The 27763-nt window shown below is 38.2% G+C and overlaps 1 protein-coding gene across 1 annotated transcript; it reads left to right on the top strand.

The window, feature by feature from the left end:
• The first annotated feature begins 296 nt into the window (after positions 1-296).
• FAM221A (family with sequence similarity 221 member A) lies at positions 297-27361 on the top strand. The gene is made up of 7 exons (XM_004265684.4): positions 297-448; positions 3289-3462; positions 6556-6746; positions 8868-9074; positions 13498-13605; positions 16712-16794; positions 26921-27361. The coding sequence occupies exons 1-7, from the start codon at positions 384-386 to the stop codon at positions 26987-26989; spliced, it is 897 nt and encodes a 298-aa protein (XP_004265732.1). The 5' UTR covers positions 297-383; the 3' UTR covers positions 26990-27361.
• Positions 27362-27763: the final 402 nt, after the last annotated feature.

Here is a 27763-nt window from a genome sequence, read left to right as displayed (position 1 = left end):
ACCAGAGAAAAACGCTGCACAAAGAAATAACCCATGTTCTGTGCATCCATTACATGCAAGGCATTGCACTCCCTCGTCACTCGTTATTTTACAAGGACACCTGCCAGACCAGGGAAAACGAGAGGGACAAGGTTTGCGGAGGCCGGTAAACAGCATCCCCAGCGCGGCGGGGTTGAGCGTGGAGGCCAAGTTTCTCGTGGGCAGCCAGGTGGCAGCGCGCGCCCTGCGTGGTCACCGCGGTCTTCCTGCGGGCCAATCGGGAGGCGGGTGGGAGGGGGCGCGGCCGGCCGGGGCAGGACCGGTTTTGGCTCCTCAGGGTTCTGCTCACGTGCGCAGGGGGGGCTGGGGCCCCAGAGCCGGCGCCTCCCGGTTCCCCGACCGCCATGGAGCGGCTGACGTTGCCCGCCGGCAGCGCGGCGGCCGTGGACGAGTACATGGAGTACCGGAGGTGAGGCGGTGGCTCCGCGGGGCCAGGAGGCCCCGGGCAGGCCCGGTCCCTCTCGCTGGAGGAGCTCTGGAGGCGCGGGCGGGCCCGGCCCCCGTCGCGGGAGGAGCGCTGGAGGCGCAGGCAGGGGCCCAGCGCTGGCTCGCTTGGGCTCCCGGAATCCCTTCCCGGGCTGGTGGGGGAAGCTTACATTGATTGCAGGTTTTCTCTTTCTGTAATTAAATATTGTACGGACACGCAGTTCTATTCTAATAAGTTTCTTCCGAGGCAATTTAAAAGGCCTCCCGCTCTGACCTCTTTGAGGAAGGATTATTAACTAGATTTATGCAAAGATCCTTTTTTTTGTTTTCTTCTAAACTGCCAGTGTAGATTACACATTAGTACTCGGGGCCTGTAAAAGCAGACATCAAGTTTGCATGTTAACTTAGTAATAGGGTAAGTTGTGAACTTCTAAACGTGCTCCCAACCCCGAGGGGCAGGTTTTAAGAGAAAGACACTGGTGTAGTGTTGGTGGTTCTGGAGAAACTCTTCTCTGGAAACTGGAAGTGCAGCCGCTCCTAGGGCTTTAGGGAGTGATTCACTGCCTGGGGCCCTGACAAAGACCGATGCACCTGTAGCGATGTGTTTTTCCGGTCTCCCAAGAAAGGTTTTTGTGTGTGTGTGTGTCTTTATTGGAGTATAATTGCTTTACAATGGTGTGTTAGTTTCTGCTTTATAACAAAGTGAATCAGTTATACATATACATATGTTCCCGTATCTCTTCCATCTTGCGTCTCCCTCCCTCCCACCCTTCTAGGTGGTCACAAACCACCTAGCTGATCTCCCTGTGCTATGCGGCGACTTCCCACTAGCTATCTATTTTACGTTTGGTAGTGTATATATGTCCATGCCACTCTCTCACTTTGTCCTAGCTTACCCTTTCCCCTCCCCATATCCTCAAGTCCATGCTCTAATAGGTCTGCATCTTTATTCCCGTCTTATCCCTAGGTTCTTCATGACCTTTTTTTTTTCTTAGATTCCATATATATGTGTTAGCATACGGTATTTGTTTTTGACAGTTGGGAAACTGGGTGAGTGGGAATTACTGGAGAGGGACAGGCAGGAGGAAGGGGAGTTGAGGCGCGTGTGTGTGTGTGTGTGTGTGTGTGTGTGTGTGTGTGTGTGTGTGTATAAAGGAGAAGTGAGACGATCGTATCCTCACCTGGGAAGCTTGAGCGGCCTGAAACCCAAGCCAGAGGAGTTGCTCTGCTTAAAGGTGGTCGCCCCAAATTACTTGGGCAAATGAGTTCCTATCTGACTGCACTTCCCTCTGGCTGTCTAGGTGACATACTTTTGGGTAATGCCTAGAAATGTCTTGGTAATTCTGAGCCAGAAAAAGTGAGGGTGAGAAGCTTGATGGGTCAGGCCTCATTCCTGGTTCGGGTAACGCAAGGAGACTTGTGCCCAGAACAGCTTCCACCCAGCCCTCATGTAGGGCAGAGCGGGCTCTTTGAGGCTCCAAGTCTTACATTTCCTTGGGAGCAAGTTGCTGGGTCCTGATGTTGACTGATAACTTAGATATTTAGATATTCAGGTATGTGGAATGTGGGCCTTCAGTTGTAGTCTCTTGCCTGGCCCAGAAAATGTTAGGGCCTGGGAGGAAATTATTTTTCAAACATAAACTACCTGGAATAATTCTCTAAAAGTTAGGGGCTTGCTGCTCAAAGTGTAGCAGTCATGGCATCACCAAGGAGCATCACCAGGCCCTCTTCAGGCATTTTAATCTTAATCTGCATTTGAACTAGATTTCTTCGGGATTCTGTAAATAAAGTTTGAGCTACACTGGTTTAGAACTTAAAATTAAATGATCTCTTTCTTTAAAGATCTGCATTGATCTTAAGGTCTTTTTAGTACCTGTTGGTATACTTCTTGGTAGCTATAATAAAGTAAAGTGGCCCAAAATTTATCGCAGAATAAAATGCCCTTTGTTTTTATTTTTTTTACTATTGTGTATCTAAATTATTTAAGTAAGGAAGAAGCTTGTAATGGTTTCATAGCCTCTGAGTTGGTTTTATTTATCTACCTCAGCTAAAGGCTTGAAAGTATGGAAAAGAGTATGGATTCCACCAAAAATTATGTAGCATTCTGCAAACAACATTTTTCATGACTTTTTAAGGAGGTATTTTCAAGGAGCTATTTCTTCAATTTTAATTGTGCTTCCTTTTCCTCCAGGGAGTCCAATTCTTAATTTCCTAAGAAATAGTGTTGGCTTAATTTTTCCCATAAAATTTTGAGGTCGGTCTTCTGGAATTAAACAGTGTTGCACCTGATTACTCAATGCATATGTTGGGTTTGAGCTGGTGCAGATCCAAGGGTGTTTGTGGGTCCCATCTTAGTTTAAACTCCTGGCCAGGGTTTGGAGTCAAGTGTGGGCATTAGTCATGTTGTCTTCAGCATCGATGTTTTTTGTACCATTTGTTTTTTGGGGGGGGCTATTTTTTAAGGAGGAAACTATTAGAATTTTTTAGCAGTTTAGGCTCCGGCTTTTAACGGGAAAAATGAGCATGTTTGCTTCAGAATCAAAGGAGAAACTGAGATGAATATGTGGTAATTCTCTAGTGGTAAACATGGATCATTGAAGTCAGATGTTATGGATTCATTGACTTTCTTATTCATAATTCTCTTTTATATGGGAAGCAAAAGCTTTATTATTACTATTGTGTGTAATTTTGCTATTAACATGAGCCTAAGTAAAAAAAGCCGAAGCAGCGTTTCCTTTGACTATACAAGTATAGCTTAATTTTAGTATTTTTAACCTGGAAAATAAATCCACAAGGCTTAAGAGAAGTATTTTTTTGTTATAGAATTGTTGGTGAGGATGATGGAGGGAAACTTTTTACTCCTGAAGAATATGAAGAATACAAAAGAAAAGTCTTACCTATGCGTTTACAGAACAGATTATTCGTGAGCTGGCGATCACCAACTGGAATGGATTGTAAACTTGTGGGTCCAGAGACACTGTGTTTTTGTACCCATAGGTAAGATATTTTATTGCTAAGGTTTCTGGTGATTAGGAAGTATAAAACTGTAGCAGAGCATATCTTCCTTCTATAAATACCATTATTGGTGATCATTGGAAAACATTTGAAAACAGGCTTTTATATACCAATAATATGCCAGAAATTATTTAAGGTTTTTGGGGGCTATATTTGAAAAATTTCTGTTGTATCAGATTAGAACTCATTATGGAGTTTATCACCTTAAGCATCTTTTCTCTTACCATTGGTTAGAAAGATATTGGTGCCCCTGTGGCTTTGTCAGGGGTCTTTCGGTTAGGCTGGGGAGCAGAGTCTGCCTCTCCCACCACTGGACAAGGTAGTAGAGGATGGGTCATCAGACTGCAGAGCTGATTTTATTTTTATTTTTTTCTCTGCAGAAAGAGTTTATTTTATTTATTCATTTTCACCTTTCATTATGAACATTTTCAGACACACTCAATATTGGAGAGTATGGTGTAATCGACCCCCACATAGCCATTCTTCAGCTTACATAAGTTATGCAGAACTGATTTTAGAGTTGCTTGAGTTGAGCTACACTGAACAGGTTACCAATCTACAAATAGAAGCATTTCTCCTCACATTTACTAATCTCCCTTTACACTTTAAGAAGTGTGTTGTATGAATACCTTTCTCTTTTATTTACACACACACACACACACACACACACACACATACACACCTGTGAAGGATTGGTTCCAGGACCCACTGCGGACACCAAAATCTGGGGATGCTCGAGTCCCATAGCTGGGCCCTCCTGTCTGCAGATGTGGATTCAGCCACCCTCAGATCATAAACGTAGTAGGAACACAATATGTGGTTGGTTTAATGCCCAGATGAGGAAGCCATGGATACTGAGGGCCTACTGCATATTTACTGAAAAAAAAAATCTGCAGTTTAAACCTGTATTGTTCAGGGGTCAATTCTCTGTGTGTGTGTGTGTGTGTGTGTGTGTGTGTGTGTGTGTGTGTGTACATATATATATATATACCTTTCTTTAAACAAAAATACAAGCACACAGCTTTTTATTACAAGTGGTCCTCTTCTGAGAAAAGCACATGGAGGAAAGGAAATACATGAGGCTCCAACCATTGATGTGTGTTACTGATACCTGAGGTTTGCATTTTGCTGTGTTTATCCTGTTCTACTTTAAATTTTATGACTGTCACAGGTCTTAGTTGTAAAGCTCAAAAGGACAAAGCTGCTTCAAGGAAAAATCACAGAAACTATTACGTGGTTTTAGGTAACGACTTCAACTTTCTGTTCCAAAGGAACCATGGGAGAGCCGCCCTGTTCTGATAGTTTCTGGGGCTCTTTCCTGAGGTAGTTGCTGTTTACAGACTTGCAGCTTGCTGGAGGTTGTTAGGCAGTTGCTAGGATAAGTAATGTTGTGTATAGATTGACTTGAAATTTATTTAGCAACCCCAAATAAAAACACTGTGGAGGAATGGAGGATGAGGGTTATGTTGATATCTTTCAGAAATGAAGAGGACTTTGGTAAATTTATGTTAGTTTTATCATTTATCCTTGTAAAAATTTAGTGCCAGTTTCATATCTATGTATAATTGTACAACATGGAATTAACCTTCAAAAGTGACCCAACCCCACTTGGATGGAAAAGTTCTTTAGTACCAGTCACTCAGTGAGATCTCTGTCTGAATTAATTTTTCCCTATTATGGATGTGAAACATTGGTTATTTAAGGAAAATGAGGGATATATAGAAACGTAGGAAGAAGACTCACCACCTAAAGCCAGCTGCTGTTAATATGTTTTACTATGTTCATGTACTTTTTTCTTTACATAGTTCATTTAGTTAATTATATGTATGTATGAATATTGAACCAGTTTTTCATTACAGAGTCACAGAAATGTTTCCACATGGTTCATAGTAATTGCAAACAAGATTTTTAATACCTGCTTGATATTCCAGCTAGTCCAGTGGTGTTCACTGTGTTTTCCCCAGAGCTATGACGGAGTCTCAGGGGCGTACCAGGTGGAAGGACAAGTTAGGGGAAGGACAGACTCCAATTATGGCTCTTCGCCTTGCTTTAACCAATTCTGCTTTAATCTATTTTGTATAGTATTATGGTTCTGTAAAAGATTTTATTTAAAGAAAAGTTTTCACTGGTAAAAGAGTTTGAAAACTGTCTTCTAGTAATATACTTATCCATTCCCTTATTATGAGTATGCTTTATATATATTGCTATTGTAAGTACTGTTGCTAATGCTATTCTTATGCACAAAGCTCTTTATATACATGGAATAATTTTCTTAGGGTATATTCTTCAAAAATGAACCATGTAGGTTAAAGGATGCATCTTTTTATGTTTCTTGAAACCCTATTAAATGGGATTGGTTCTTTTGTAACACTCTTGACAGCACTGTGAAATATGTACAGTTAAGAAAACTTTGGCTCTCTTTGCTAAGTGAAAAATGGTATCTCGTTATTTTAACTTCTGTTACCTAGGATAATATTGAGAATAATAAATTTAATATTATTTTACTGAGTATCACTTAATGAGAAGGAAGCCAGTGGCCTGAGAAAATTAGGTACAGCATTTTAACAAAGAGCTTTGGCTTTGAAAGGTGTTGATAATTTATTTTGAAGTTTAAAGTTAAAAATTAAATTATATTAAAATAAATAGCATTATTATACGTTTATTGAACTTATTTCAATTTTAAGTAGCAAACCTGTGAAAATAAATGTAAATAATGCACTTTGATAGAAAGAATTTTCATGAAGAAGTTTTTTCATGCTCTTGGGTTGTGCTTCTTTATTAAAGAATCTGTAGTGGTATTTTAAGATAATTATTTGCTATTTCTTTGTATATTGTTGTGAAAATTCTTCTTAAATAATTAAAAATAAAAATCTAGATGGGTGAAGATTTTTCTGACCAAAGCAACAGAGCTGACAAATACTGCATGCAGGGGAGTGTATTTTCAACCTTACTGATAAGAACAATGAAACAAAAATAAAAATGAAAAAGAATCATTTTGCATTTAACAGAACAGCAGTTGTCATTTCTGGCAGTACCTGCATTGTGCTTTTATTTCTTCTCTTTTATTTTTTTTAGGTATAAGCAACATAAAACTGACTTTGAAACGATTCCTCAGCAGCGCCCCATCAGCCTGCCTTGTCAAGTGACGGGCTGCCCATGCAGGGCTTACCTCTACGTGCCTCTGAATGGCAGGCAGCCCATTCGCTGCAGGTGCAAGCACTTTGCTGATCAGCATAGTGCTGGGCCTGGCTTTATGTGCAATGCCTGTGAGTTACATTATGATAAACATACAAACAGAATGCTTTTATCTCCTTATTGAATGTGTGTCTCTGTGCCAGTTTCATTCAGCTACAGCGACATTAAATGTGTCTCTGTGCCAGTTTCATTCAGCTATAGCGACATTAAATGTGTCTCTGTGCCAGTTTCATTCAGCTACAGCGACATTAAACAACTAGGATGATGGATATCTACTCTAAAATTTTATTTTTGTGGAAAATCTCAGTTATTTATATGCTTTGCAGTCATCAACCTTAATCTCTAATCTCAACCTTAATCTCATGTAATTCAAATAAGTAATAGTAATAGATTTTAAAGAATCACTAGATGTGATCTGATTCAAATTTTTGAATCGTGGACGTTTTACCAACTGAATTCGATTTACAGAATAATAATCCTTAAAAAGGATTTTATAAGTCTAAAAAATTTGTATAATTTGCTGGCAGATTATTATGTTATTGCCTAAGACATAGATTGATGGGAAAAGCAAAATGTAACATGATGCTTTTAACACTTTGTAGGCAATAGCACCCTTATCTCGATACCTGTACCCAAATCCCAGCCACCATCCCATATACCCTTCCTCTTCATCGTCCTTTTAGAAACCCTTTGAAATAGATAGGATATATTTTTAAAATTCTTTTAAAAATTTTATTTTATTTTTACTTATTTATTTTTGGCTGCATTGGGTCTTCATTGCTGCGCACTGGCTTTCTCTAGTTTTGGCTAGCTGGGGCTATTCTTTGTTGCGGTGTGCTGGCTTCTCATTGCGGTGGCTTCTCTTGTTGCAGAGCACGGGCTCTAGGCACGCGGGCTTCAGTAGTTGTGGCACACGGGCTCAGTAGTTGTGGTTCACGGGCTCTAGAGTGCAGGCTCAATAGTTGTGGTGCACAGGATTAGTTACTCTACGGCATGTGGGATCTTCCCAGACCAAGTCTCGAACCCATGTCCCCTGCATTGGCAGGCAGATTCTTAACCACTGTGCAACCAAGGAAGCCGTAGGTAGGATTTTTTAAAAAATGGGTAAAATATATTTCTTCAGGAGATAGTTTTTCCAGTTCTTTTTGTAGTATCTTGAATTGAAATCTTATGATGAAATATGTTATAAAACATTTTTAATGACAGTGGCAGAAATAAATATGTTTCACTGATGAAGTATGGAAGTATTTGAATAAAACTTATTTATTATGTGCCTTGGTTCCCGTACACATCTGTCAGAAGTGTGAGTGTGTAAAGGTTTTGTTAATGGTGTATTCTGGACTCCATTTCAATGTGGCTTTTTTTTTTTTTTTACAAACAGTAATTTTATTGATATAATTCACATACTATATAATTCATCCATTTTGAGGGTACAACCTAATGGTTTTTAATATATTCACAGAATTGTGCACCCATCACCACAATAAATTTTAGAATATTTTCATCACCCCAAAAAGAAATTCCATATCAATTAGCAGTCATTCCTTATTTCTTCCTCCCCTCAGCTCTAGACGACCAATAATCTACTTTCTGTCTCTGTGGATTTGCCTGTTCTAGACATTTCATATAAGTGGAATCATGGAGTATGTGGTCTTTTCTGATTAGCATCTTTCACTTAGTGTAATGTTTTTATGATTCATCCATGCTGTAACATGCATCAGTACTTCTTTCCTTTTTGTTGTTAAACAGTATTCTGTTGCATCTTTCTATGTCTTTGGGTTGGCCTTCCAATATGGCTTTTATGGGGAATTGACCCACAGAGACGTTTCCACATTATTTCTTCACCACTGGGCTGTCCCCCCCCATACCTGCTTTTAACTCAGTATTTGAGGAGAGGGCCTGTATTTCCTGGCTCTCCAATGTTTACCTCAGTTTCCTTTAGTCCTGATTGGTTTTTCCAATTTTTTTTTTTTTTGCTATGGACTCTCTTACCATTTTAGCAGCTTTTAAAAGTAAGAGCAGTGGCTGGGAGGGAGTGAGTTCAGGGGCCAGGGGTAAGAGGTACAGGGGCCAGAGCACAGTGTATGAGGGATCCAGATTCAGGTGATTTTGGCCAAGCTAAGTGGTTTATAGGGCATACAGCTCATTACCTATATTTTAAAATGTTTAACTTGGTTTACATCTTGATTCAGGTTCTCAGTGTTCAGGATTCCATAGCTCCTTCACTTGTGCTTGTGGTCAGCCTGCATATACCCATTACACAGTAGTGGAAACTAAGGAAGAAAGACTGGCTCAGAGAAAACCAGTGGGACGGGACGTTCCTTACGCAGCAATGGGAGGATTAACTGGCTTTAGCTCGCTGGCAGAAGACTACATGCGATTAGATGACAGTGGAATTGGTAAGTGACGATATATGAACTGTGAGCTTGTCATATTGTGCTAACACAATATGTGTTATGTGTGCTAACAATAATGAAGCCTTGTATTTGTTTTGCACTTTAAGTTCTTCATGTTATTTTCAAAAAATATTCTCTCATTTGATTTTTATTTTTTTAAAAATATTTTATTATCACTATCTGATGTATGATTATTACAGAAAAATTAGAAAACATAAAAGATCACTCCTACCCCAATACTCATACCGAAATCCCAACTCACAACCCCATTGTTTGTAATAGCGGAATAATAATTTGTTTTATTTGATATGATACAGTTTACCTGTTATCCTATTGTATGTAATTTTTGCCATTATAACCATCTCATTTTGGAAACATAGGCTTTTGTCCATGTGTGTATGTACATGCATGTGTGTACATGTTATCACATCTGTAGTAATATATGATCATATGCATGTATGTCTACATGTATGCACACAAATATATCCACTTGCATATATAAAAACTTAAAGTAATATACAGAGAAGTTTAATTGGATATATCTCAAACTATTGAAGGTAGCTGGATCCTTCTGGGAAAAAGAACTATGGTTCCTATCTACTTTAAATACTTCTATGTGTGTGGATTTTTTTTTCATAAAAAGCTTGTATTACTATTATTTTTTTCATTACAAAGATTACAAAAACATAAATCAATATTTTCTTGTTAAAACAGATTCAAACAAGTCCCCCTTGAACACTTTTCTTAACCCCAGATTCTTTCCTAGAGTGTAATTTGCTGTCATCAATTGATTTGTATTTCTCTTTTTAACGTACATTTTTATAGTTTACTTTTTTTTAACTTAGAATAATTTTTGAAGGCCTATTATATCAGGATATACAAATCTACTTATATTTTAACTGCTTCGTAGTATTCCACATTATAGATATATATCAGTTTTCTGAACCATTTCCTTGTTCATGGCATTTAGATTGTTTCCATTTTATTTTTTTGCCTTTACAAACATCGTGCCCCCCAAATCCTTGAACTTGCTTCCTTGTGTACTATGTGAATTTGACTCTAAGGCAGATGGAGAGAAGTAGAATTGTTGGGTTGAAGAGTGTGCACGTGTGAAATTGTAATACGTTCTGTCGAATTGCCCTCCAAAAATGCTGTACTTGTTTATACTTCCTTTAGTGATGTTTTAGCTTACCTATTTCCAAACATTTATGCTGATCATTGATGTCATTAAACTTAGTTTTTTTGCCAGTCTAATGTGTGAAAATGTTATCATTGTTTCAGTTCAGTTGATTTCCCTCATTATTAGTGAGATGAGAGTATTCTTATATTTAGTGTCCATTTTACTTTCTGTGAATTGTCTGTCCATATACTTTGCTTATTTTTATGTTTTTCTATTTTCTCATTGATTTATAAGAAGTCTTCTTATATATTCTGTATACTAATCCTTTGTATTTATTTTGCAGATATTTTCTTCCAATATGTCATTTGTCTTTTGGGTTTTTTACTTCTTATTGTTGTTTTACAGTTTTTAAATGTAGGAAACAGGCCTTCCCTACTCTAATTTTATAAATATGTTCTCCTTCATTTTACTTTAATGCTTAATTTTTTTGCTTTTATGTTTAGCTTTCTTATGTATCTGGAATTTATTTTTTGTGAAAGTGTGAGGTGTGTATAACTTTGGTTTTTGTCCAAATCAATGGCAAGTTACACAAACACCATTTTTCCCAAGTAATTTGAAACTTTACCTTTACCGTATTCTATTGTACTTTCTATTTTGTGCCATTGGCCTTAATTGCATATTTTGTGCCAGTATTTCGTATTTTTAATTATTGTTCTTCATAGTGTGCTTTGATAATTGATATGGTAAATTCTTCCTGTTTGTGTTCATTTTTCAGGATTGCCTTGATATATTTGTGCATTTTCTCTTCTAGGTTATTTTATAACTAGCTTGTTAAATTCCATAAATAAATCCTTTTTCAATTTTTATGAATACATGATTGTATTAGGCTCATGCAACAGTTACAGAAAACCCAGTTATCAGTGGCAAACAAAAGTGATGGTAATGATGTTGTTGATGATAATTACGACTTTGTACTGCGAGGCTTGTTCCAGCCTCTTTATATCTATTACCTCATTTATTCCTCACAACAGCTCTGAGTTAGGTGCTATTATTAATCCTTTTTGCAGATGAGGAAACTCAGCACAGAGTAGTAAAACATCTTGTTCTGTGTTATTCAGCTAGTAAGTGGTAGGACTGGGTTCAACCCCAAAATTGTTATGGGCTCATTAGTCAGACTCATTATTGTCTATTTCTGTGCGACTACCTTATTGTTTTCATTACTACAGCTTTATAATAAATTAATATGTATGACTTCATTTTTTTACTTTAGAATTTTCCTGACCTATTCTTCCCTTTTAATTCTTTCAGACCTTTGGCATTGTTTTTTAAAAACATTCTATTATTACAAAACTTTCTATTATTTTAGTTGAATATGTAGATTAATATAGGAAGATTTGCTGTTTTAAAATATTGAGTCTCTTCATTTCTTTTCTTCTGTGTAGCTTAGTGGAATTCTGAAGTTACCTTCATGAAAGTCCTGCACAATTCTTAATTTTATTTCTAGATACTTCATCGTTTTTATAGCTATCATATATGGATTTTTCCCTTCCTTTATATTTTCTAGCTGATTATTGTTTGCTTATGAAAAAGGAAATGTTGTATGCTGCTTTTGTTACCAATCATTATTACTTAATCTTAAGATTTTAAATGTATATCTTTAGTTGATTTTGCATATACAGTTGACCCTTAAGCAACAGGGCTTTGAACTGCAAGGGTCCATTTATACATGGATTTTTTTTCAGTAGCAAACACTATGATACTATACAATCTGTAGTTGGTTGAATCTGCAGATGTGGAACCGTGGATAACGGAAGGCTGATGGTAAAGTTATATGTGGATTTTGACTGCGTGAAGGGTCGGCACCCTTAACCCCTGCACAGTTCAAAGGTCAACTGTAATGATAGTTTTGCTTCTTCCTTTCCAATGTTTATGACTCTTCTTACTCTTTGACCAATCAGAATGACTGGTACTTTCAGAACAATGCTAAGTAATAGTGTTAGTAGCCGGCATCTTTGCCTTTTTGTGACTTCTGGTATTTTATCACTTAAGTATCTTTATCACAGAAAGAAAAAAAAACTTTTCCTTCTGGCCTCTGCTGGAAGGTGGGGTGAAGAAAGATGAGAACGAGGAGAGGAAACATAAGATGTTTTTGTCTTGATTTTAGATGTAGGGGAGCCCAGAGCAGAGGGACGTCTGCTCCATTAGCCATGTAGAGTCCTGGACAGAGATGATCTTTTGCTGGAATTTGTTCCTTTGTGATACTGAAGGAGCCCGTAGTAATTCCCAGCTCCTGTGGGGTGCTTGGAAGGCAGGTGAGCTGTGAGGCAGTGGGCCTGCCATAGCATCTGTCATAGCAAGGGGCCAAAGGTGACTGCAGAGCAGAGCTAGATGTGGTTCCCCTGAGCTCTGGGGGATTCGGTAGAAAAAGTGGCAGGCAGCTGAGAGGTCTGTACTTCTAGTGAGAGCGTGTGAGGCTACCAGGCCCTACCAAGCTGAGAGACTAAATTGCAACTTTTGCCAGTCTTTAGCGTTTGAGATCAGTAGCGCACACGGCCACCAGAGAACACACAAGGACCTGGCTGGACCTGAGCCCCCTTCTCTGATCTTCCCACAGGTCACAAGAGGGAGGAGCTGGGGAAGGAGGGGTGCAGGAATCTGAAAGGCTGAGCAATTGTCCCACACTATTCACTTTATAGGAAAGGACTAAGAGTTTATTTCCTTCTCTCTACCCGTGGATGGGGATAGGCATGTGGGGGAGGGCTGGTTTGTGAAGAAGTAGAGGACTTATTAATTTCTTCTGCAGCTTCCTTCCTTTCGGTCCAAAAGTGAATGTAGCAGTTGGTCTTTGTAGTTTGTGGTTTAGGATTATGATTGTTTCCCCATTTCATTGAAGGAGTTTTCTTTATTTTTTCATATTTTGTTTTTAGATGGTTTCCCAGTAAGGAATAGAGGAAAAATGCACTTATTCTATCCTCTTTAACTAGAGGTTTTTAAATTCTGAATGTCTTGCTTTTGATAATGTTTTGTGATTATGTTAAGGTCTTATACTTCTTTGCTGACATACAATTACATTCGTGCATTTTTTTTTTTCTGTGAGAAAGGTCTCTGAGAAATGCAGAAGTACTTTTATCCATTTGCCTTTACTTTATATGGCAAAAATTTATATAAACAAAAATTTTCATTGTACAGAAAGGATTTTTATAATGATTCTGCTTGGGGCTCTAATTTATTTCACATTTGAAATAACTTCTTTGTATCCTAACAAATAAAGATTTAATTTTCATTCTTCACATATTTTGTTCTCAGGTGCACCTTCAGGTGAATTTTTAGACTCTCCAGTTACAGCCATGGACCACCCATTTCTAAAAGCATTTCAAGCATCATCTAGCTCTTCTCCAGAAACACTAACAGATGGTAATGAAATTAAATTGAGAAATATTTTTGGATGTAGTCAAGAATATAGATTGATACATTTTCCAGATTACTCTTTTTTTCCAGTATTACCACAATTTGATTATCATTTCACTTTTATATTGTCCAGGCACTGAGAAAAAGCAATAATCTTCATTTTAATTGGGAAAAAATTGTTAAATCTTGGAATTATGAGGATTCTGATAATACAAAAATTTGGAGTTTTAAAACCTTATTCTGGGACATGTTATTGCTTTGATCTGAATAAGAGAGCCCTCTAGTGGACTGATTGCCTTGATCCTTTAGGCTCTCCCAGACAAGGTGTAATCCCTTGATAATTATAGATTAGCAAGGTTTTACCATTTATAAATTGCATATAAAAATGAATAAAGTTCATTTTTATACATTTTAAGTATTCTATTTCCTTTATTGAAAACAAGAATAAAAACGAAGAAGGAATTTGTATGATTTATGAGGTATTTAATATTTTAAAATATTCTGAAATGAGAATTTTCTCTGATTTATTTGTGTTTTCATACAACCTTTTCACGTACACTGAGTTTTTGCGCAAGGGATTTGCACAATGAAGTAATTATAAGATGTAGATAGAAGTAAGAAATCAAAACAAAAGGACACAATTGGGTCACTTTTTTTTAGTGAGGTATAGTCGATTTACAGTATTATATTCCTTTCAGGTATACAACATAGTGATTCAGAATTTGTATAGATTATACTCTATTTAAAGTTGTTATAAAATATTAGCTATATTTCCTATGCTGTACGATATATCCTTGTAGCTTATTCATATGCAGTAGTTTCTATCTCTTAATCCCCTTCCCCTATCTTGCCCCTCCCCAATTTCCCTCTTCCCACTGCTGACCACTAGTTCATTCTCGATATCTGTGAGTTGTGTCAACTTTCAAAGTTGATGTAACTATTACATTAAGCTGCAGTTTTGACTGAGTTGTAGTGGTAGCCAAGGTACAAAAAGGAAGGTGAGATCAGTTAAATACTTTTCCTTATCAGAAAGGAGGAGCCATGAATTCCTCGGTGCACATGAAAGTTGTACCAGTGCTGGATTTTTTTTTTTATAAATTTATTTATTTATTTGTTTTTATTTTTGGCTGTGTTGGGTCTTTGTTGCTGCGCATAGGCTTTCTCTAGTTGTGGAGAGCGGGGGCTACTCTTCGTTGTGGTGTGCGGACTTCTCATTGCAGTGGCTTCTCTTGTTAGGAGCACGGGCTCTAGGCACGTGGGCTTCAGTAGCTGTGGTACGCGGGCTCTAGAGCGCAGGCTCAGTAGTTGTGGCGCACGGGCTTTGTCGCTCCGCGGCATGTGGGATTTTCCGGGGCCAGGGATCGAACCCGTGTCCCCTACGTTGGCAGGGGATTCTTAACCACTGCGCTACCAGGGAAGCCCCCCAATGCTGGATTTTAAAGAAATTTATGTAGTGACCCTCAATGATGCAGTAGCCCAAGGTTTTTAAAAACTTTTTTTCAGCAAATGCAGCCTCTGGTTGGTTAATTCTGATACTTACCTTTGAAAAAAGTGGTAATATCCCATTTTACCAGATAAATGGTAACATACCATTTATTAAAATGTAGCTCAGTGAAGGTGATTCTGCAAGAAGCTTAGCTCAGGTGGTCCAGTGTGATCCAGGGAAAGACCCAGGGTTTACAGACGAATGGATAGAGAGCATATATTCTAAGCAATTTTTCTTGTTTTTCTCAAAAGATTTGTATTAGGTAGTTGTTGGCAGTGTGGTTATACTCTGTGGTGATCATCTGGAGTCATATGATTTTTGTGTTGCTGGTTGAGGGTGAATTCATATGCTTTAAAAACAAGAACAGGTGTTGAGGTTGATATTCTATTTTGGATGTGAAGGGACCCAACCAAGACATTCACCTGAAATGAAGGTGAACTTTTCCATGGAATTAGGTGCTTGGCTTACCTACAAGGAAAACCAGATTTTCCTTCCTGAAGCGATTTTAAGTTCCTTTCAGCACATAAACTAGTTCTTGACAAGGTATAAAAGAGTAAATACCATGGAAATGGTTAAAATTATTTTCGTTTTGAAAAATTTCAAAGCAGGAAGTAGCATCACTTTTGGTTGCCTACACAAACTCTTTTAGTCTGTTCAGGTGGCTGTAACAAAATACCATAGACTGGGTTGCTTATAAACAGTAGAAACTTATTTCTCACATTTCTGGAGGTGGGGAAGTCCCAGATAAAGGTGCCAGCATGGTTGTGTTCTGGTGACAGTGCTCTTCCTGATTCACAGCCAGTGCCTTCTCCTTGTGTCCTCACATGGTAGAAGGGTTGAGGACTCTCTATGGGATCTCTTTTATAAGAACACTAATCCCATTCATGAGCGCTCCACCCTCATGATCTAAGTACCTCCCAAAGGCCCCACCTCCTAGGACCATCACATTGGGCATTAGGATTTCAACATATGAATTTTGGGTGGTGGGGGGAGGGGGCAGGAACACAAACATTCAGACCTTAGTGCAAACCTTCAATAGTTACTTCTGCGCATTATCTGTTACAGTGGTACATGAATTTCTAGCTGTAAAATTTAAAAAGTAGTTGAACAAAGCTAAATGAGCTCTGATGTGAAATAGCTATATGGTGTAATTTAATATGAACCACTTGAATATTTGGAGAATGTTTACCAATGAACATTACTTTTGTCTTATGATGCCCTGCTTTCTGAAAAAGAGGGAGTAGGATCAATGATTCATTTAGATCATTTCTGGTTTGAAAAACACAAAATAATCACTCAGAAGGAGGAAAGTTTTTTTTCTGTTTTTTATTTCAGAAGAATTTGTAATTATATGAGTACAGTTGACTCTTGAACAACACAGCTGGGTTAGGGACCCCCCACCCCTGTGCAGTTGAAAAATCCTCGTATAAGTTTCCAGCTGGGCCTCTGTATCCACAGTTCCTCTGTAACCACAGTTCCTCCACATCTGCAGATTCAACCAACCCAGGAGCATGCAGTAGTGTAGTAGGTATTTTTTGAAAAAAATCTGAGTATAAGTGGATACACAGTGCAAACCCATGTTGTTCAAGGGTCAACTGTACTTAGATTTTTCTTTTTCCTTACTAGTAGGTACAAGCAGTCAAGTTTCTTCCTTAAGGAAACCTGAAGAGGACGATATGGCTTTCTTTGAAAGACGATACCAGGAAAGGGTAAGTCTGTAGGAAAACCTGCTTACATTAAGCATTTACTTGTAACAGAGGCACTGTAGAGCAACTATATATTGATTGTGGATCATCATTAAAAATAATTTATAACGTCTACTTATAGCTAGTGTTAGGCTTTGAGGCTTATTTAGAACAATTCAGAGAGAAGCAGGACTAATGAATATGATAATTTATGGAGGTCATAAAGATTGACTAAATATACACATAAAATTGTCAATAATAAAGACAACCTGGGCAGATTTGTAAATTATATATATGTTGAATTCGTTTTTTAAAATTAAGTAATTTATTTATTTTTGGCTGCGTTGGGTCTTCATTGCTGCGCGCGGGCTTTCTGTGGTTGCAGTGAGTGGGGCCTACTCTTCGTTTCAGTGTGCGAGCTTCTCATTGCAGTGGCTTCTCTTGTTGCAGAGCACAGGCTCTAGGCACGCGGGCTTCAGTATTTGTGGCACGTGGGCTTACTAGTTGTGGCTTGTGGGCTCTAGAGCACGGGCTCAGTAGTTGTGGTGCATGGGCTTAGTTGTTCCATGACATGTGGGATCTTCCTGGACCAGGGATCGAACCCATGTCCCCTGCATTGGCAGCCGGATTCCTAACCACTGGGCCATCAGGGAAGTCCCTGTATATTGAATTCTTAATGTATAGTATTTTTACTCCTTAGTGGCTTCTAGGTATAGGCAGACTCAAGTTAGAATTACCCAATAGCCTTTAAGAAGCAGAACACTAAACATAAACATATTTTAACAATTTTCAGGGCTCAACAACTACAGTGTTGATGTGTTCCCTGCTTTCAGTAATGATAATTTTCATCAGTTCACCACCACACCATAAACTCCTTGGGGATAAGTATAGTATTTTTTATTATCTGTATTTTCCCCGGAACTAAGTACAGTGCCTTGTACATAACATGTTTTCAATAAATATTTATGGAAAATTGAAAAGATAAATACAGGTATAATTGATATTTGCTTTCACACGTCATCTACTTGCACATGTGATGTGTTTCATGTCAGTGTTCATATTTGAAAATTTTGTTTTGTTCTTGTTTATTGCCAGGTGAGGGGATGCTGGCTTGATGAGGCATGGGGGATTGTATCCAGCCATATGGTACATTCCCCAAAGTGCTTTCCTTAGGATTATTTCATAGTTGCTTTGTGGGCATTCATTGTCTCTCTGACTAGGTAGTAAGTGCCATGAAAGTAAAGACACTCATCACTTTTTGTTGTATTCTCTACAACTCTTAAACAAGAGCTTGTTGAGTAACTAAAGGTGTGGGAAAAGGAGACCATTAAATAAATTCACCATCCAGGGGCAGAGGAAGTGAGTAGGGGACAGAGAGATTAGCATGTCTTTCCTAATGAAGAACTTTAAAGTATAGGGGGACAGTCCTTGGTATGACTTAAGGCAGTGATAAATATTGTCTGTGCTATAGCCATTCATCATATGTGGCTATGTATGTCTAAATTTAAATAAATTAAAAATTATTTCCTCAGTCACACTAGCCATATTTCAGGGGCTCAGTAGCCACATGTGGCTAGTGGCTACCGTGTTGGGCAGTGCAGAAAGTTCTTTTGGAAAGCTCTGATCTAAGAGAAAGAGGTGGTGGTAGAATTTCGGGGGGGAGGATGAAATAGAGTGAGGAAAGAAGAGGCTATGTTTGCAGCATCATCAAGGCTAGACTTTTTTTTTTTTTTTTTTGCAGTATGCGGGCCTCTCACTGTTGTGGCCTCTCCCGTTGCGGAGCACAGGCTCCGGACGCACAGGCTCAGCAGCCATGGCTCATGGACCCAACTGCTCCGCGGCATGTGGGATCCTCCCGGACTGGGGCACGAACCCGTGTCCGCTGTATTGGCAGGCAGACTCTCAACCACTGCGCCACCAGGGAAGCCCAAGGATAGACTTTTAATCAGATCAATCTGTGTTCTTAGAACACACACGTTCCCAGCTGAACTTTAGTTTTTCCTCATAGGCTTATGAGGGACAGGGTTCTAGAACTCCTTCCTTCCCTCCTCCAGGAGCTTGGGTAGTGTTGACTGCCTTGAAAAACATGCTGATGGTATTTGCTTGTGGCAAAGTAAAGGGGGTAGTTCTCATCTGTGAATGTTTTAGGGGATATACCTGGCCCATCCAGACTACTAATTATAAATAGACCTAGAATTTATGGATTTATGGGATGTGGTTTATAACTCTTCAGCCTGTGTGATTTATGGATTTATGAGATACAGCTTATAACCTCTCCAGCCTTTGTGATGAATGGAGTATAAAAACTAAGAAACTCAAACCTAAACAACTTCCTCTGAGCTGACGTGTATCATACACATTGTTAGTACTCATCTTTTACTCCAAAAAACTATGACAAGCACCATTGAGGGAAAAAGGATGATTAGGAAACTAAATCTGATGGCTTCAGGGCCCCATTTGAAAGCAGCGCTACATCTGAATCTGGTTTTGGTTGTATCCTTTGCTACTCATTGGTATCATTGGGTGTGGGGAAGAATCCATGGTTAGTGTGAATTGGTTTTGATAATTGAAGCCTTTGTGGTAACATAGTTTACTAACTACTTTTACATATTAAAGAGTTGCTTCTTAGCTTCTGTAATATATCAGGTCAAATTATTTTCTTCCATTGTGGATGGCCTTTGGTCTCTTTTCCTCAATAAAAGAGAATTTTATTAAGGAAACAATTATTAAAGGTCAGCTAGGTGCAAGACACTGTGTAAATGCCCGGAAATTTAAAAAAAATTTTACGGAGAGGGCAGACAGCAGAAGCAAGAACTATAGTCCTGTAGCCTGTGGAACAAAACCCACATTCACAGAAAGACAGACAAGATGAAAAGGCAGAGGGCTATGTACCAGATGAAGGAACAAGATAAAACCCCAGAAAATCAACTAAATGAAGCAGACATAGGCAAACTTCCAGAAAAAGAATTCAGAATAATGATAGTGAAGATGATCCAGGACCTCGGAAAAAGAATGGAGGCAAAGATCGAGAAGATGCAAGAGATGTTTAACAAAGACCTAGAAGAATTAAAGAACAAACAAACAGAGATGAACAATACAATAACTGAAATGAAAACTACACTAGAAGGAATCAATAGCAGAATAACTAAGGCAGAAGAACGGATAAGTGACCTGGAAGACAGAAAGGTGGAATTCACTGCTGCAGAACAGAATATAGAGAAAAGAATGAAAAGAAATGAAGACAGCATAAGAGACCTCTGATACAACATTAAACGCAACAACATTCGCATTATAGGGGTCCCAGAAGGAGAAGAGAGAGAGAGAGGACCAGAGAAAATATTTGAAGAGATTATAGTAAAAAACTTCCCTAACATGGGAAAGGAAATAGCCACCCAAGTCCAGGAAGCACAGAGAGTCCCATACAGGATAAACCCAAGGAGAAACACGCCGAGCCACATAGTAATCAAATTGGCAAAAATGAAAGACAAAGAAAAATTATTGAAAGCAACAAGGGAAAAACGACAAATAAGATACAAGGGAATTCCCATAAGGTTAACAGCTGATTTCTCAGCAGAAACTCTACAAGCCAGAAGGGAGTGGCATGATATACTTAAAGTGATGAAAGGGAAGAACCTACAACCAAGATTACTCTACCCCGCAAGGATCTCATTCATATTCTATGGAGAAATCAAAAGCTTTACAGACAAGCAAAAGCTAAGAGAATTCAGCACCGCCAAACCAGCTCTACCACAAATGGTAAAGGAACTTCTCTAAGTGGGAAACACAAGACAAGAAAAGGACCTACAAAAACAAACCCAAAACAATTAAGAAAATGGTCATAGGAACATACATATCGATAATTACCTTAAACGTGAATGGATTAAATGCTCCAACCAAAAGACACAGGCTTGCTGAATGGATACAAAAACAAGACCCATATATACGCTGGCTACAAGAGACCCACTTCAGACCTAGGGACTCATTCAGACTGAACGTGAGGGGTTGGAAAAAGATATTCCATGCAAATGGAAATCAAAAGAAAGCTGGAGTAGCAATACTCATATCAGATAAAATAGACTTTAAAATAAAGAATGTTACAAGAGACAAGGAAGGACACTACATAATGATCTAGGGGTCAATCCAAGAAGAAGATATAACAATTATAAATATATATGCACCCAACATAGGAGCACCTCAATACATAAGGCAACTGCTAACATCTATAAAAGAGGAAATCGACAGTAACACAATAATAGTGGGGGACTTTTAACACCTCACTTACACCAATGGACAGATTATCCAAAATGAAAATAAATAAGGAAACAGAAGCTTTAATTGACACAACAGACCAGATAGATTTAATTGATATTTATAGGACATTCCATCCAAAAACAGCAGATTACACTTTCTTCTCAAGTGCGCATGGAACATTCTCCAGGATAGATCACATCTTGGGTCACAAATCAAGCCTCAGTAAATTTAAGAAAATTGAAATCATAACAAGCATCTTTTCTGACCACAGCGCTATGAGATTAGAAATGAATTACAGGGAAAAAAACGTAAAAAACACAAACACATGGAGGCTAAACAATACACTACTAAATAACCAAGAGATCACTCAAGAAATCAAAGAGGAAATAACAAAACACCTAGAGACAAATGACAATGAAAACATGACAATCGAAAACCTATTGGATGCAGCAAAAGCAGTTGTAAGAGAGAAGTTTGTAGCTATACAAGCCTACCTCAAGAAACAAGAAAAATCTCAAGTAAACAAGCTAACTTTACACCTAAAGGAACTAGAGAAAGAAGAACAAACAAAACCCAAAGTTAGCAGAAGGAAAGAAATCATAAACATCAGAGCATAAATAAATTAAATAGAAACAAAGAAAACAATAGCAAAAAAAAAAAGAAAACAATAGCAAAGATTAACCAAACTAAAAGCTGGTTCTTTAAGAAGATAAGCAAAATTGATGAACCATTAGCCAGACTCATCAAGAAAAAGAGGGAGAGGACTCAAATCAATAAAATTAGAAATGAAAAAGGAGAAGTTACAACGGACACTGCAGAAATACAAAGCATCCTAAGGGACTACCACAAGCAACTCTATGCCAATAAAATGGACAACCTGGAAGAACTGGACAAATTCTTAGAAAGGTATAACCTTCCAAGACTGAAGGAAGAAATAGAAAATATGAACAGACCAATCACAAGTAATGAAATTGAAACTATGATTAAAAATCTTCCAAGAAACAAAAGTCCAGGACTAGATGGCTTCACAGGTGAATTCTATCAAACATTTAGAGAAGAGCTAACACCCATCCTTCTCAAACTCTTCCAAAAAATTGCAGAGGAAGGAACACTCCCAAACTCATTCTATGAGGCCACCATCACCCTGATACCAAAACCAGACAAAGATACTACAAAAAAAGAAAATTATAGACCAATATCACTGGTGAATATAGATACAAAAATCCTCAACAAAACAGTAGCAAACAGAATCCAACAACACATTAAAAGGATCATACACCATGATGAAGTGGGATTTATCCCAGGGATGCAAGGATTCTTCAATATACGCAAATCAATCAATGTGATACACCATACTAACAAATTGAAGAATAAAAACCATATGATCATCTCAATAGATGCAAAAAAAGCTTTTGACAAAATTCAACACCCATTTATGATAAAAACTCTCCAGAAACTGGGCATAGGAGGAACCTACCTCAACATAATAAAGGCCATATATGACAAACCCATAGCAAACATCATTCTCAATGGTGAAAAACTGAAAGCATTTCCTCTAAGATCTGGAACAAGACAAGGATGTCCACTCTCACCACTATTATTCAACATAGTTTTGGAAGTCCTAGCCACAGCAATCGGAGAAGAAAAAGAAATAAAAGGAATACAAATTGGAAAAGAAGAAGTAAAACTGTCACTGTTTGCAGGTGACGTGATATTATACATAGAGAATCCTAAAGATGCCACCAGAAAACTACTAGAGCTAATCAATGAATTTGGTAAAGTTGCAGGATACAAAATTAATGCACAGAAATCTCTTGCATTCCAATACACTAATGATGAAAAATCTGAAAGAGAAATTAAGGAAACACTCCCATTTACCATTGCAACAAAAGGAATAAAATACCTAGGAATAAACCTACCTAAGGAGACAAAAGACCTGTATGCAGAAAGCTATAAGACACTGATGAAAGAAATTAAAGATGATACCAACAGATGGAGAGCTATACCATGTTCTTGGATTGGAAGAACCAATATTGTGAAAATGACTATACTACCCAAAGCAATCTACAGATTCAATGCAATCCGTATCAAATTACCCATGGCATTTTTTACAGAACTAGAACAAGAAATCTTAAAATTTGTATGGAGACACAAAAGACCTCGAATAGCCAAAGCAGTCTTGAGGGAAAAAATTGGAGCTGGAGGAATCAGACTTCCTGACTTCAGACTATACTATAAAGCTACAGTAATCAAGACAATATGGTACTGGCACAAAAACAGAAACATAGATCAATGGAACAAGATAGAAAGCCCAGAGATAAACCCACACACCTATGGTCAACTAATCTATGACAAAGGAGGCAAGGATATACAATGGAGAAAAGACAGTCTCTTCAATAAGTGGTGCTGGGAAAACGGGACAGCTACATGTAAAAGAATGAAATTAGAACACTCCCTAATACCATATAGAAAAATAAACTCAAAATGGATTACAGACCTAAATGTAAGACCCGACACTATAAAACTCTTAGAGGAAAACATAGGAAGAACACTCTTTGACATAAACCACAGCAAGATCTTTTTTGATCCACCTCCTAGAGTAATGGAAATAAAAACAAAAATAAGCAAATGGGACCTAATGAAACTTAAAAGTTTTTGCACAGCAAAGGAAACCATAAAAAAGACAAAAAGACAACCCTCAGAATGGGAGAAAATATTTGCAAACGAATCAATAGACAAAGGATTAATCTCCAAAATATATAAACAGCTCATGCAGCTCAATATTAAAAAAACAAAAAACCCAATCCAAAAATGGGCAGAAGACCTAAATAGACATTTCTCCAAAGAAGACATACAGATGGCCAAGAAGCACATGAAAAGCTGCTCAACATCACTAATTATTAGAGAAATGCAAATCAAAACTACAATGAGGTATCACCTCACACCAGTTAGAATATGCATCATCAGAAAATCTACAAACAACAAGTGCTGGAGAGGGTGTGGAGAAAAGGGAACCTTCTTGCACTGTTGGTGGGAATATAAATTGATACAGCCACTATGGAGAACAGTATGGACGTTCCTTAAAAAACTAAAAATAGAATTACCATATGACCCAGCAATCCCACTACTGGGCATATACCCAGAGAAAACCATAATTCAAAAAGACACATGCACCCCAATGTTCATTACAGCGCTATTTACAGTAGCCAGGTCATGGAAGCAAGCTAAATGCCCATGGACAGACGAATGGATACAGAAGATGTGGTACATATATACAATGGAATATTACTCAGCCATGAAAAGGAACGAAATTGCGTCATTTGTTGAGAGGTGGATGGATCTAGGGATTGTCATACACAGTGAAGTAAGTCTGAAAGAGAAGAACAAATATCGTATATTAACTCATATATGTGGAACCTAGAAAAATGGTACAGATGAACCAGTTTGCAGGGCAGAAATTGAGACACAGATGTAGAGAACAAATGTATGGCCACCAAGTGCGGAAAGCTGCGGGGGTGTGGGGGTGGTGGTGTGATGAATTGGGCAATTGGGATTGACATGTATACACTGATGTATATAAAGTTGATGACTAATAAGGACCTGCTGTATAAAAGAATTTAAAAAAATTAGGGAAGAGAAAGAGGAGGTGTTTTTGCTCTTTGGATAATGTATTAGGTGGATGTGTTTGCTAAGTACTATTTGAAATGAGTAAACACTGCTTTAGCTTTTGTTGTTTGTTTAGCATATTTGATCTTTTTTGATGTTACTGCAAATGTAACACTTGGCCCTAAATGAGAGGGGTAAGGGGATTAGCATTTGAGTGCTTATTAAGTACCTAGATTTATATATGTGTGTGTGTGTGTGTGTGTGTGTATGTGTGTCTGTATATATATATATGTGTATATGTATGTGTGTGTATATATATATAAAATCTTATTTAAACCTTTAGAACAACCCTATTACATAGTGCCTATTACTATGACTTTTTTACAAAGGACAAAACTGTTGGTTAGTAGTTTGCCTCAGATGGTTAATCAACAGTAGAGGTAGGATTCAGGTATTCTTCTGACTCCGAGGCCCATAATCTTTGCCTCAGAACAGAGTGTTCTTTGGGGGTCCTCCAGATGACCTGTTGACCTTTACAGTGTACAAGAGTGATATGAGTGTACGATTTTTATTTATTTATTTTTTTGGCCGTGCTGTGCAGCATGCGGTATCTTAGTTCCCTGACCAGGGATCGAACTCGTGCACCCTGCAGGTAAGTGTGGAATCTTAACCCTGAACTGCAAGGAAAGTCCCGAGTGTATGATTTTTGAATGAGGTTCCCAGCGAACTCAAAGAGGAGAGAGAGAGAGGGAGAAAATGGGGAAGAGACAGAGGTGAGATTCATTCACTTTTATTTTTAGGAGGTTACTTGCAGTTTGGTGATATTGGGTAGACTGGTTTTGCCAGGCCTCTTCTGGTTTCTTTGTATTATTCCCGTCATATTAGGAAGTAAGAGGCCTTACCGCCACCCACCATGCCCCATATTTTCTCTCCCCTTCTTTTGCAGGGGTAAGGCAGTGGTGCTGCCTTGGAATTGGTGTGTGTGAGTGTGAGTGGCAGTAAAAGGAACGTGGGTTTTGTGTTCTATGGAGTCTTTTTTTTTTTTCCCAAGGAAAGGATTTATATGTTTCTGAAAGATCAGAAGGCTGCTGCTTAGGGTATGCAGGCTTCTTCTTTGTTTCAGTTACAGTGGAGAAGGACAACCTTCAGGAAGGTAACTGTTGAAATGTAGAAATCAGAATTATAGGTAACTGTCCTTTAAGCAGTATGTGTTCCAGAGATAATCCAACTGGATTAGGTGTATCCTGTAATGCTGTAGGGAATGTGCATAGGCTGGATGTAAGGTTAGGCATTTAAGCTTTTCTTTTTTTTAACTTTAGTGGCAATTAAAATTAATTTAATCATTTCTCCAAAGCAATATTCATTATATGTTATTTTTGTTAAAATGCTTTTGTAAAGTTGAAATCAAACAGTACTAGATGACTTTTTAAAAAAAAACTATTATTTTTGGCTGCGTTGGGTCTTCGTTGCTGTGTGCAGGCTTTCTCTAGTTGTGGCGGCTTCTCTTGTTGCGGAGCACGGGCTCTAGGCACGTGGGCTTCAGTAATTGCAGTACGTGGGCTCAGTAGCTGTGGCTCGCGGGCTCTAGAGCGCAGGCTCAGTAGTTGTGGCGCACGGGCTTAGTTGTTTCACAGCATGTGGGATCTTCCTGGAGCAGGGCTCGAACCCGTGTCCCTGCATTGGCAGGTGGATTCTTAACCACTGCGCCACCAGGGAAGTCCCTGAGTACATTTTTAATTAAAAAATTTTGTCATTCTTTGACTGTGTTTGAGACACACACACACACACACACACACACACTCACACACTGAGATAGAGACAGAGCCCTTGACAGGACCCCTCTCTGCAGGGTTCTCGCTTTTGTGCTCATTCTCTGAGTCCCCTATTCAGTCAGCACTCCTCAAATCTCTCCCGTGTGCTGGGCTATGTGTGTGAAGGGGTGTGTGTGTGTGTATGTGAGACTCTCTGCCTCTTCCCTCTCCCTCTGACCCATTCTCTCTCTGTCTCTAAGGTGTTAATGAAGTGTGCCCTGTCTCTGAGAGAGAAGAAGAGAGGAAACACAGGAGGGAGAGGAGTTGGGAGCTTGCATACCCCAACAAATCATATTTTAAAAATGCAGTTAGGTCCCTTCAACAATCAGATTGTGGCTTTAGTATTTAGCAGCTTAATAACCGCTAGGTGTGTAAAATGGCTGTGATAAATAAGACATGAACCCAAATGAGGTATGTGCAACCTTTTTTTTCTTTAGGATGCTTTACAAATTATTATATCAACAAATATTTTAAATTTTCAGATAAAAATGGAAAAGGCTGCTAAGCAGAAAGGAAAAGCACCATTGCCATCAACTACAAAATCTTCATGAAGACTACTGGGGAAATTAAAACCAGCATCCGAATATGTCTTTTGTGTGTTAATTATTTAAGTATAATAATACAATTTATTTTTCCTCAAATAATTTACTTCTTTTTCTGTGTAAAAATATCTTTTTGAATGTTTCCTTAATTTATTTAAGTGAAAATACCTTATACTACTTCTGTCAAAATTCATGATTTATTACTTTATATAAACTTTTTATCTCTCCTAACAAATGAGGTTATTTTTATATTAGCCAAAAGCTTAAAGCACGGTAAATATTTTTAGTTTATAATAGTTTAACTTTTTCAGGCTATTTTAAAAATTAAAGATGTTATTGAGGGTTTTGAACAAATATATTTCATTCAAAATAGTTACATGAATATCCTTAATTTTTATTTTTCAAACTTTGTAATGTTGATTTGTTTTAAAATAAAAAAGCGTATTTTAAAATGATATAATCATTTTCTAGTGGTATCTAATGATTTTTAAGTCATTTTGTTAACTATGCATTGTTTATAACTGTATTGATGCCTCCCGTGTGCCACTTCACATTCTCTTGGTGCACCTCTAACTCCAGTACTGCTGTGAGACACTTCCAAGCAGGCTTCTGACAGCTTCACGTGGAAGCCATTTGATGGCACTCTGTCTTGCTGTCTTCTCTAAAGATCCTCTGACACTGTGGCTTGGGATGCCCACTGGAACCCTTCTGCATCATACATGTATGAAATACACGGGTGGGTTAATGACCTTGGGACCAGACTTGACTAATGGGAGGTGGAAG

Source organism: Orcinus orca, chromosome 9 (assembly GCF_937001465.1).
Source record: "Orcinus orca chromosome 9, mOrcOrc1.1, whole genome shotgun sequence".
Taxonomy (NCBI): Eukaryota; Metazoa; Chordata; class Mammalia; order Artiodactyla; family Delphinidae; genus Orcinus; species Orcinus orca.
The sequence above is the reverse complement of the archived record's forward strand: the minus strand, read 5'-3'. Positions and strand labels throughout refer to the sequence as shown.

Coding starts and splice junctions, on each gene's coding strand:
- FAM221A (XM_004265684.4), top strand. CDS start 384: ATGGAGCGGCTGACGTTGCCCGCCGGCAGCGCGGCGGCCGTGGACGAG. Junction 449..3,288: donor GAGTACATGGAGTACCGGAG/GTGAGGCGGTGG, acceptor TTTTTGTTATAG/AATTGTTGGTGAGGATGATG. Junction 3,463..6,555: donor CTGTGTTTTTGTACCCATAG/GTAAGATATTTT, acceptor TATTTTTTTTAG/GTATAAGCAACATAAAACTG.